The 13,274-nt window shown below is 33.5% G+C and overlaps 1 protein-coding gene across 1 annotated transcript in view; it reads left to right on the forward strand.

Moving 5' to 3' along the window:
• LOC135212556 (neo-calmodulin-like) overlaps nucleotides 1-13,274 on the forward strand; it is a 673,130-nt gene that overhangs the window by 298,316 nt on the left and 361,540 nt on the right. Inside the window, exon 2 of the mRNA XM_064246096.1 lies at nucleotides 1,898-1,921. Coding sequence (XP_064102166.1) covers nucleotides 1,898-1,921 — 24 coding nt within the window. The remainder of the gene's footprint in view (nucleotides 1-1,897; nucleotides 1,922-13,274) is intronic.

The raw sequence follows: 13,274 nt of genomic DNA on the forward strand, positions 1-13,274 counted from the left end.
ATACTCCTGCTATACAGACATTGTACATTCCTTCTCTTGCTGAATGCATGTGGGATCGACAATATTTTTCTTTGAACTATCTGTGTAAAGTTAGCCTTCATGCTAGGAGACTCATCTAGTGTCCTTTTAAAGCTAGATATTTTTCAATCATTATATCATGTTAAAAAATGCAAAGTAACTCCAATTGTGTTGAAATGACGACTTGAAAATAGCCCTCCCCAAAAAATATATAAATTGCCATGAAAATAGTCGGTAGGAAGTATCAGACTTTTGAATTATTGGGTACATGGAAACTGCGATAAATGGCCTTTCAAATGTTACACGTAAATATTGCTATTGATACCAGCCATTGTGCAGTGTAGCATATTATTGTTACTTTTTGACGGTCTGGCTCCGCTATTGTATGTCAGAAAATTCATTAATGATTGAACGGCCCGTAACAGATCATTTTTTCTTGACAGAAAATATTTACCCACATTTATTGACATTTATGAGTATGCACAATGTAGGTAGCTTAGTGTGAGTTTTGGGATGGTACGTAATTTCCCTTTAATCCGAAGCTGGCCATCTCGACCTATTCTTACATTACCTTCAGTTTTGATGGTATGGTTTTCAAGGCAAAACCATTCGATTTTTTATGTTAAAAATATAACTTCTCGTTTATATAATTTTTTCCTTTCGTGCAACCAGTTGCTGGTAAAGATTCTATGGCATAATCTGATTCCGAAAACTAAGAAATAACTTCCATTTCTTTTTAGATAATGTACGCAAGTATGATGATTATTCATTTTTAACTTCTGTTTTCTTTAATGACTAGCATTGTTATCAATTTTCTCTTCTTGGTGTTTTGCCTTTGTCATTAGAAGTTTTCATTTGTTACTTAGAAAATATTAATATATATTGGCGTTTAAGACGCCAGTAATGTTTCGTATATTTTATAGTTATCAACTGATAGATCTAGCCACGTTTTATTTTTGATGATTTTCTCTGTTTATGTAGTCTTGTGACCGTGAAAATAAAGTATAAAATACCCAAGCGTGAGGTAACATTTTGAGTAGTATTCCATACAGATCTTATGAGATGAGAAATTAGATTTATGGTAGACAGATGTATGAAGATAGAAAGGTAAAAACGATAAGCTGGTAGCTACAAGGTGTACTGGTGTTTCACTAGATGCATATTTCCAAACAATTTAAAAGTTATCTATTTGCGATTTCTTTGCGCTAGTAGTTTTTCCCTGGCGCTGCAAACATGTAGATGGTACTTGGGAACATTCGTTCCCACATGATGGTCCCATTACATTTTCAATTTCGGTGCCATGTCTTCGAAATTTTGTGAGCAATAGGGAAAGATTCGATACCTGTACATATCTGTATTGAATCTTCTTATGAAGTGATGATTCCTCTTGGTTTCAGTATTTTGTATAAACTTCTCAGGTGTAGGTTGAGACATAAAACTTCTGGATAAGATTTAAAATACGTTACGATACGCATATCACTTATGCAGTGCAGGCAGGGCAGTGTATTCTATGTACTTGCTTATCTGTTGTTGTATTGTTCTTGTTATATTTAGCCCAACGACATCAATAAGATAAAAATCAACAGGTATCTATGATGAAGATTATATACTGATGTCATTGCCCTTGATTATATCATATTTCATATTTTTAATCGTCGAAAAAGTATCTCATTGATATCTCTGGGCTAAATATACTATTTCTTTGACTATGTAACTATATACTCTAAACCTTTTGTGACGTCCAAATTGTCTTAAAAATGTGAATCTTCTTCTTCCATAGAAAGTCATTCTCTTGTTTTCCTAGTAAAGTTTTTCAGTATGAATATATATCAATGTATACTTGTGACTCTTTCTTACCTTCTTCTATATTTCATTTCAGCCTAAAGGTGTCAACTTGGTAGAGGTGAGTCTTTTCCCATGATCCTCTGCCCGCAATTTCTTAGAAGACTCAGAAGTCTTAGATAGAAGCCATCCAAGGCTATCAGTAGAAAACGACGAAAGCTTTGTTCTTAGACTGATGGTTAGATCAGTGGCTGCATCTAGATTTGCATTGTAGAGTCAGCTATCAGCTTTTGAGATGTCTAGGTAGATCAGTTAGTAGAGAACACATTAGTGTAGATTCATTGTATTTTTCTTTATTGAAAATTATTTTGCTAATACATTTATTGCCAGTGGATGAAGGGGAGAATGTTTTTCTGATAAGTTTAATTAGATTCGTGTTAATGTATGCTTATGAGAGAGAGAGAGAGAGAGCGAGAGGAGAGAGGGGAGAGAGAGAGGACGGGAGGGATGAGAGAGAGAGAGAGAGAGAGAGAGAGAGAGAGAGAGAGAGAGAGAGAGAGAGAGAGAGAGAGGTGTTTTATTTTGTCAAAGTAGAGTAAAATTATTGTCAGAATCAAATTCCAGGTAAGAACTGATGTAGAACTAGGTACTGTCAGCATAATTATAACGAGAAATTAAAATGCCTGAAGCAAAACAGTAGATAGAAGAAGAGAATGCTAAATAGATAATTAGAATTGTGCTTTCATTTCAAGCTAAGACACAAGCCACGCCCCCATCGAGCATAGTTGCCGTTAGTGTCCAGATTGACTTGATGCCAAGTATAAACTATATGGCATCATGCAGAATCGCTGGCGTCTTTCCTTGAAGTAGAACCACTATAGAGAGAGGCTTTATAGTAGTAGTTATACTGGTTTTACCATTTATTATTGCCACTGATAATATCTGCATCTTGAATTGTTCTCTGCTTTACTTTACCATACTAATTATTCCTGTGAAGTGAATAGATTTAGCATTCATCGCTTACCTTTGCACACTCTTTATTTCTCAAGGTTTGCTCTTATACCTGAATGAGGAGGAAAGTTTTTTTATTGCTCGTGGAAATGGCCTCCATTAAACCAATAGGGAAAAGTTGCTTCGTTTCTTTCTTCATATATTGCTGCCATCATGCCCTGCTTACATATGCTTGAGTATCGCTTGCTTCCGCTGCAGTTCTTTCGAGGAAAGTTACTCACGGTCACAAAAACATTTTCTTTAGAACTAATGTTAAAATAGTTTTGGATTGGATGAGACGGATTTAATCTGTTTATTAGTAAGTCAGATTTACACATTTAAACACATTGGAAACATGTTAGAGCAATATGAGAAAGATGTCTTATGTATGTCGACTTTGACTACACATCATTATAATTATTATTATTTTTATTATTATTGCTGGAAGAAAAGACTTGAAAATTAGATTAATAACGATACGTTTGTTACGTTTGTTATAATAATTATTTTGGAGACGAAAGGCACAAGAGTTCCTAAAAACTTAAGAGGTTGTTTTAGCTTTACTCACCGTTACATGTTCCATTTTGAAGGGTTCCTTTCTCCTGTACATGTTTCACGTGATTGGTCATCATTCGCTGATTATTATTATTATTATTATTATTATTATTATTATTATTATTATTAATATTATTATTATTATTATTATTATTATTATTATTATTATTATTATTATTATTATTATTATTATTATTATTATTATTCTTTCTTACTACAAATAGCATCATTATGTCAGTTCCTTTTGAAATGATTTCAATATTCTTAATAAAATCCAAACATTCCACATACACTGACACTAGGTTTGGTAGCAATTATATCGAATCTTGCACAAACCCGACTCGGGAATAGCTCCTATTGCAACATCCTTTTGCGATGAACACAAGACCATTGCTGAGATGAAAGGCGTCTGTTATGATTATCCCTACTGCTATTAGAACTGCCGCTGTTGTTTATGGCTATTGCTTGCTTTGCTGCCTTTGCAACAGCTGAGAGGCACAAAACATGGCTGCGCGCTCACCCCTCCTCCCCAGCCAATTTCACCCCCCACCCCCCCCCCCCCCATCTCTCCCCCTTCCTCTTCCAAGCACCTAAGCTCTTTAGCCTCAATTGAGGCTGTTTTCAGGTTTATTGTAAATGAAGATTTATATATATATTCTCTGATAACCGACTTGGTCAAATTTCATGAAGTATGATTGATATTGGTCATTTCACCAACTCTTCTGCAGTTTATTTGTTTGTCTGTAATTTTCACGAGTTTTTAATTTTTTGTATTTAACCTTTTTCGATTTGCTCTTTAATTAAAGAGTTTTTCTAGTCAACTCTTTGCTAATGTGATTCTTTTTTTTTTTTTGAGAGGTGTTTGAATTATCCTTAAATTTCTTATCGTTGATATTTTCATTTCTTCATACTTATTTCAATTTATATATATATATATATATATATATATATATATATATATATATATATATATATATATATGTATGTATGTATGTATATATATATATATATAATATATATATATATGTATGTAATGTGTGTGTATATATATATATATATATATATATATATATATATATATATATATATAAGTCATATCACTTTTCCGTGATTCATATACATATATCGAGCTACAATGTCCTTTAATATCTAATTCGCTCTACCTCGGAATTAATATATTTTCATATATGCTTAACCGAAGGGGAATTTTTTCTCGATAATAGACTTGCCTGGAATTGGGCGCGAACCCAGGATCCTTTCAAATCCAGGAACGTCAGTGAAGCTTTTACCTACTACACACTACCGTGAGAGGCTATATACATCTCTTAAAAAGTTCATGTCGCCTCTCACCCTGAAATACCTTTCGCGCGCTCAGGTAATTCGTTTGGTTTGGAGACAACATCAACCCACCTCGACTCCGGTAGTGTTTGTAGTGTAGTAGGTAAAAGCTTCACTGACGTTCCTGGATTTGAAAGGATTCTGGGTTCGCGCCCCGATCCAGGCAAGTCTATTATCGAGAAAGAATTACCCTTCGGTTAAGCATATATGAAAATATATTAATTCCGAGGTAGAGCGAATTAGATATTAAAGGACATTGTAGCTCGATATATATATATATATATATATATATATATATATATATATATATATATATATATATATATATACACACACACACACACACACATATAATATATATATATATTATATATATATATATATATATATATATAATATATATATATATATAATAAACAGCTTAATATATCACTAGTGTTGCGGCATAAAAAAATGCAACGGTGACACTTCGGTATTCTAGCACTCACAGTTGGAGAAAGCCAAAAGCCGGTGGCATTTTGTAATATCTTTTTCATGGGCCTCATAAAACGTCCCGCTTCCAGTTCCTTAGACCCAGTTTATGCCAGGGCAAAGGGTAGAACTGCTGGGCTGCAATTAGGCGTAAATTATTGCTCCTGTGTTAAGACAGGGATCAGGAGGAGGTAAGGGGCTATCAGCCCCCGAATTCTAATTGAATCCAAATGCTCAGATTCGGAAGGACCAGCAACTTCTAACAGGTACGTACATGCAATCGAATGTATGTCTATTTTGTATGTATATATATATATATATATATATATATATATATATATATATACAATGTACGTATGTATATATATCGCATATACATATGTGTTATATGTATAAATATATACATATGCACCTATCTATCAGTAATATATAGTATGTATATATATATATATATATATATATATATATAGATTATATATATATATATATATATATAACACATCCGTGATTTCTTTTATACTCAAAATCATTAAGCTACAAAACTTATTAAATATACAATTCGCCCCACCTTGGAAATGATATTGGAGGGGAGTTGTAATTGATAAGTGGTTCCATACCTGGTGGATTCGATCCCCTGGCAGTAACTACCCCCACTTTAGTGACGTATATTCTACCATTTGGATGTCAAGAGCTGAATTTTGTAACAAGGGGTGCTCCCATTGTAAGACAAGCCTGCAGTCACGTCTTCATTCGTCCTTCAACAAAGTTGAATGCCTTGTTCATAAAACATCTGCAGCCTCAGCTGCCTACATACACGAAGGGTTCATCAGCATCTTGTTATTCCCCCCTGTAGGCAGCGCCATCCACCTCTCTTGTCTTGTATGAACTCATGCGCTGCGTGGATATTGATGTTCTCCCGCTCAAGAACTTTAGTTCAATATTTCTTTTTTTTCAGTCCTCCTTCCTCCTTCCCACTCAAAACTCTGATGTACAAAAAGATTTACCAACTTTTCAGTCCTGGTCTCTCCTTATGACCAAACCACAGCAACACACTCATCCAGGCAGCCTTGTTTTATGAATATATATTCTAATATCATATTAATACATTACGAGAGTATGAGATGAATGAGACTCGTGGATACAGCTGAGTTATTTATGAGGCCTCATACAAGATGCAGTTTCACTTGCAGTATCTGGAGTATTTTGGACAAATCATACGGATTTATTTAAGAGGAATATGTATTGGAGAATTACGTTTTGTTACACACACAATACGTTTCAATTAAATATTCATCTGTTTTTGTTGATCATATTAATCTTATGAAATCGGATTCTTCATTGGTCCAACATTCCTCTTTTCAGGAGTTTGATTTTTATATAGTGATACGAAGTCTCATTTAAGAAGTAGTTCGCATGTCAACATAATATTAAGCGTTAAATATTTGAGCGTATTGGATAGATGCAAATTAATTCCATGTCTCACAGTGCATAGAAAAATAGACAGCCTGCGTATAAATTTTGAATAACCATGAATTTTGCTCTTTTCTCATGATCTTATTTATATGCCGTTTTAGTATATAGTATATAGTATATATTTAGTATACCTTTATGTTCAAGGTATTTTGTACATTAAAATCTAAAATTAAAGTTTTTCTAGTCACCTCTTTGCTATAATGTTCATGACTAGGAAATCATTTGAAAAAAATTTATCAAATCAACACTCCGTTTAACGACTTGTTCATGAAAAATTTATTCGTGGGAACACGTTAGATAATTTTACAGTAAGGATCCTTTCTTCCTAAAGAGATTATTGGTTAGGAAAAATTAGATAAGTTTTATTTAGATATTCATAGTTGACCGATCTAATTTTTTTTAAATATTCAGAGTTGGCCTATCCAAATATTATTTAAATATTCAGAGTTGACGATTCAAATTGTATTTAGATATTCAGAGTTGACGATATAAATTTTATTTAAATATTGAGAGTTGATTGATCTAGATTTTATTTTTTAAGTATTCAGACTTGACTGATCCGAATTTTATTTTTATATTCAGAGTTGACCGATCCACCACAAATTTCATGTGTGATGCTTTTTTTATGTAACCTTTTTGAAGTCCATTTCCGTAAATTTATGAAAATGCCTTTCTGCCCCCAATGATATTTTTTGAGATATTTATTATATTCCATTCCATTCTCAAATAACTTTCCGTTTCAGCATGGACTGTGATATGAAGGTTACGCCCACCGTTGTAAAACGGGTAAATTGCACGTCATTCAAAATATGTATCAGTATTCGTCAGACTCTCTCTCTCTCTCTCTCTCTCTCTCTCTCTCTCTCTCTCTCTCTCTCTCTCTCTCTCTCTCTCTCTCTCTATCTTCTATATATATATATATATATATATATATATATATATATATATATGTATATATATATATATATATATATATATATATATATATATATATATATATATATATATAGATAGATAGATAGATATAATATGTTTATATATATAATATATATTATATATATCTATCTATATCTATCTATCTATCTATCTATCACACACACACACACACACACACACACACACACACACACTCTCGCTAACAGGACATATGCATCACCAAAAAATTTCACTTGTATCTTTTTACTAGAAAACGAAAACTTTAATCCATTAAGAGTAAATAGCCGACTTCATTTACAAGGGAAATGGAGGATAAACCCTTTTACTTTCTGTTGTCGTTTAGGATGACGTCCACGTTGCATTTTTAAAGCTATTCAGGACAGAAATAACTCTCGGTTCTTTTCGAAGTAACATCAGGGTGATGAAGATCCCAATGAAAGCATTAACCCGAAAAAAAAACAAAAAAACGCAGGAGTGCGTGACGGTCCAATGCTTTGAGAGGATTTCCCATTTTGTCTTTTTGTATTTTCATGAAAGTAAACGCTGGCCGTGTTTGGCGTTATCTGTTTGCCTACAATAAATACCAGGAGATGGCTGGAAGCGTTCCCTGTGTCACAGTTATGATAACATTTTCCCCCTGAAAATATTTTGATGTAATGTAGTCGCTGCTGTTTTGGAGGAATTTAAAAGTAATGTAGTTTTACCTTTTTATCTATTTATTACTTTTTTTTACCTCGATTTTGCAAATTTGGGTTATATAAGATTGCATAAAAAGTGTTTAAAATATAAATAAAGTATTTGACGTATTAATTCCTCCAGACTAGTTTATCTACTTAACTAAATTAACTTTCTAAACTAAATTAACTTTCTAAGTTAAGTTATCCTTTTATTAGGATAGAGATTTGAATACTGACAGTTAGAAATGATAACTTTAATATCTGAAACGTATGCTTGTATAATTTTGGAAAATAATTGCTTAAAAGTAACATCGCATACAGTCATAGCAAAAGCTGTTCCTCTTGAGATAGCAAAGATGAAACTACATTTGAGGATTTGTATGAATAGTTGAAGGAATTGAATGCAATATGTTTGCCACTCATTTAACGATAAAGCCGTAGTTTATTCATAACACAGTGCGTAAGAAATATGAGGTCATGTATCAATTAAAATATATCGCTCAAGTTTTGGTTTCAACCAGTTATGTGCATGATACGTGCTAGCATTATACTGGCTTGTAAAATAAGGTTGATAAACTCTACGGTGAATGGTATTCACAGTTCACTTACTCGTTTTTATTTCAGTAGTCTTGAGTAGTATAAAGAGATCCCAAGTCTCCTGTCATTAGTGTTTTCAAAACACGCCAGTTCGGTCATAAGTTAATTTTTAAGATTATTTATTATAAAACTAATTGACATTTCGAATTTTCTCGTAAATATGTATCATAGTTTATGACTGGTAAGTTACCGGCTTGTTTTGTTCACCATTATGAATATTTTAGGTTAGATAGTTAAATCCCTTTCATATTTGCTTATTGTAAAAGGGATATATAAGTGTTAATTTTGTTTTAAAAAATTTAAACGTCCTCTCTCTCTCTCTCTCTCTCTCTCTCTCTCTCTCTCTCTCTCTCTCTCTCTCTCTCTCTCTCTCTCTCTCTCTCTCTCTCTGTGCGTGTGTGTGTGTGTGTAAATCCACGTATACGTTTTGGAATGATTGCTATCGTATGAGAATCTTGCGGACATTGCCTTCACAGCAATAAGAAAATGAAAATTGATTTCAGTTTACCTTTTTACAATTACTAAGAGATTTTTCCAAGTAGAACGATATTTCATTTCTCCCCTGTGCTAGACTGAAAATAAAAGTAGCAACTTTAACTTTTCACTTCGCTCTCAGAGTGACAAAATCACGTTGGTACTAACGCGCCAACTTGAATTCCTCTCTCCAAGCGGTGTGAGGGTAAATCCAATGCAGCTGTTCTAAAACTATGCTGATCCCATAAGCCCGAGCGGGAAGAGCAAACATTTATTATGGTATTGTTTCTCTCTCTCACTTCAAGGCATTTGTAATATAGGTCAAGGGGCGAATTTCGTTTTGAGATCATCCGGGTACACACGTTTGTGTGTGTGTATGTGTGTGTTGTGTGTGTGTCAAGAAAAGAACATGCAGCAAGCAGTCTCTTCTTTTCACATTTACTAAGGTTGTATGTGCATGTGCTTTTTTGTTTCTTTTGGTATTCACGTCCATTCAAACATATAAATTAGAATTCTTCTGGAAGATAGATACTCCATTTAAAATTTATATTTGAGTGAGGAATTTTTGTAAGTGAAATGAGACGTTCTTTGAAGTTACATTTTTAGCTAAGAACAATAAAAACACACTAAATCTCATATTCGCCGCCATTAAAAATGATCATCAAGTTTGTCATTTGGTTCAAAAGTATGTTTGAGAATGGTAGGAATAGCCGTTAATTTACATAAGTGTCTGTGGATAATAGTTGTGTGTGTGTGTGTGTGTATGTGAGACGAGGAGAGAGAAGGGAGGAGGAGGAGGCGAGAGAGGAGAGAGAGAGAGAGAGACGAGGGGGGAGGGCCGGGGGAGATCGCGAGAGAGAGAGAGAGAGAGAGAGAGAGAGAGAGAGAGAGAGATCAAACTTTGTGTAAATAGTCGGTGGTAAAGACAATCGATTTGGCCCGGAGTAAGTTTATTTGCTACTCGGAAGGGTTTTGAGGCAAGGTGGGCTAGTGAATTCTAATTCTCAGGCTCCAAAGGTGTTGGTAGAGTCAAATTCATGAGGTCATTCAAGTTACAATATCTTCCCATGCATTTAGTACTTAGGTATATATTATATATATATATATATAGGATATATATATATATTATATTATATATATATATATATAATGTATGTAGTATATGTATGCAATCACACAAACAAACAAACAAACACACACACACAAACACACACACACACACACACACACACACATATATATATATATATATATATATATATATATATATATATATATATATATATATATATATATATATATATATACTATATCACAGGTTATCTTAAACGGTAGGTGAAGACATCCTAACATGCAAAAGGTAAGACTTACTTCCCTATGGCATTTTTCATCTTTTAAAGATCGACCAATGCTTTACCTAGAAAGTCTAAAGTTATTAATCACTAAGTTGACGATTATTCTCTAAAATAGAGTGTTATTTACAGTTTTTCATTTTCCTAATTTAGTAAAATTCCATTTAAACTTTTTTTTATCGAAAGGCATGTGAAACAGACGCTTCTTTTCAGTAACGTGAAACCACAATCATGGAGAAATTCTGGCGGTTTTATTTCCAATAAATTAGAACATTGATGGGAGAACTCTCACCCACAGGCCTTATATCTGGGGAACTATCAGTGATCGGCGTGGTGATTAGTTTGCTGAGATATAAGAATATCAATCTCTTTTCTCGTTGATTAGAAAGTTCTTTTAATCACCGTGGTTTTTTTTGTGGGGGTCAATGTACTCAAGGAAAATTAATCTTCTTATGATGTGCCTAGTGGCTGAGAAGTAAACTAGTTGATTAAGTATCGGAGGGGGTTGATATATCTAAGGATTTTTACAAAGGCTCAGTGGGATAAAAAAAAAATAAAGGTCAGAATAAAATGCTTCATCTGTATAGTTTGTAACGAAATTTACGATAATATTTCAATATTTCTTCGTGAAATAAGTTGCTATTATGGTAAGGATATATATATATATATATATAATTATATATATATATATAATATATATATATATATTATATATAATATATTGTAGTGCCAACTAGTATTGTTGTTCATCCATCCCGAACTATAGATTAGTGACGTATTCTTAAATAGACAAATACGTTTGCTGGCCGTTACTAGCAACACAAGGTTTCATATTTTTCGCCTCTTTTGAAAATATTCTGGATGATTTTCGAGCTAGTTGTTGCAATTTTATAATGCCTACATAAGAATGGTATAAATTAATATAAATTAATACCTTAATGGATCATGACAATTGGAAAACAGACTGACATATTTGAAATATTCTTTTCAGCCTTGAAATTTGAAATATTCTTTTCAGCCTTGAAATTTGAAATATTCTTTTCAGCCTTGAAATTGCAAGAGAAGGTAGTTTGCATTTCAGAGTTGTATATTAAACACTGACGATTCTGTCGTACATTCATCTGCTAGGAATTGCTGAAATAAGGTAAAAATAAAAAGCAAAAAATCTTTAAAATCGTGGCTTCGTAGGAACGATATCCTGATCCTGAACAAGTCAAGAAGGGAAGTAGTCCTTCGCTGAACATCTAGATCATGCCTCCTCCTAAGGACTTGAGTCTTGTCCGCACACAGGACTCGATCGATAGTTCTTCCCTGACATGTTGTCGGGGCTCACATGAGCTAGACGAGGAAAAAAGAAAAGTCTTTTAAGTATCTGACGAAAAGAACTAATGGGAATCTGCTCCCCCTCTTTTTAACCCTCTCTCTCTCTCTCTCTCTCTCTCTCTCTCTCTCTCTCTCTCTCTCTCTCTCTCTCTCTCTCTCTGACAGCTGTACCTACCGTCCTCTAGCCCTAATGCCTTACATCCCCTACTTAGCGATGCTTAATTAAAACTATACGGAGGTTCTTAAATGAATTGGGCCGGCACGCACCAGTTCTTTATTGTTCCTACTTAATTCCACCTTCTAACCAAAACATTTCATTTATGGGTTGTCTTAAGACACGTGGCCTTTGGTCTGTTGGGGCTTTTGTGGATTTTCGTGCGAAGATGTCTTCGAATAATAGTTGCATAATCTTTGGTTTGTATGTGAGAAAGAAGGGTTTGTTGTTGTTATTATTATTATTATTATTATTATTATTATTATTATTATTATTATTATTATTATTATTATTATTATTATATTATTATTTTGAAGAGTATCCCAATCACATTATTATTATTATTATTAATTATTTATTATTATTATTATATTATTATTATTATTATTATTATTATTATTATTTGGGATAAACTTACCATCGCGAGAGTAAATTATACACGGACTCGTAACATTTTTTTTATTATTTTGAACCCCTTAGAATATTATTATTATTATTATTATTATTATTATATTTTATTATTATTATTGTGCTCTATCACAGTCCTCCAATTCGACTGGGTGGTATATAGTGTGGGGTTCCACCGGGTTGCATCCTGCCTCCTTAGGAGTCCATCCACTTTTCTTACTATGTGTGCCGTTTCTAGGATCACATCTTCTGCAATGAGGCCCGGAGCTACTTCAGCTCTAGTTTTTCCAGATTTCTTTTCAGGGATCTGGGATCGTGCCTAGTGCTCCTATGATTATGGGTACGATTTCCACTGGCATATCCCATATCCTTCTTATTTCTATTTTCAGATCTTGATACTTATCCATTTTTTTTTTCCCTCTCTTTCTCTTCAACTCTGGTGTCCCATGGTATTGCGACATCAATGAGTGATACTTTCTTCTTGACTTTGTCAATCAACGTCACGTCTGGTCTGGTTTGCACGTATCACCCTATCCGTTCTGATACCATAGTCCCAGAGGATCTTTGCGTGATCGTTTTCTATCACTCCTTCAGGTTGGTGCTCGTACCACTTATTACTGCAAGGTAGCTGATGTTTCTTGCACAGGCTCCAGTGGAGGGCTTTGG

This window comes from Macrobrachium nipponense, chromosome 41 (genome assembly GCF_015104395.2).
Source record: "Macrobrachium nipponense isolate FS-2020 chromosome 41, ASM1510439v2, whole genome shotgun sequence".
Lineage (NCBI taxonomy): Eukaryota > Metazoa > Arthropoda > Malacostraca > Decapoda > Palaemonidae > Macrobrachium > Macrobrachium nipponense.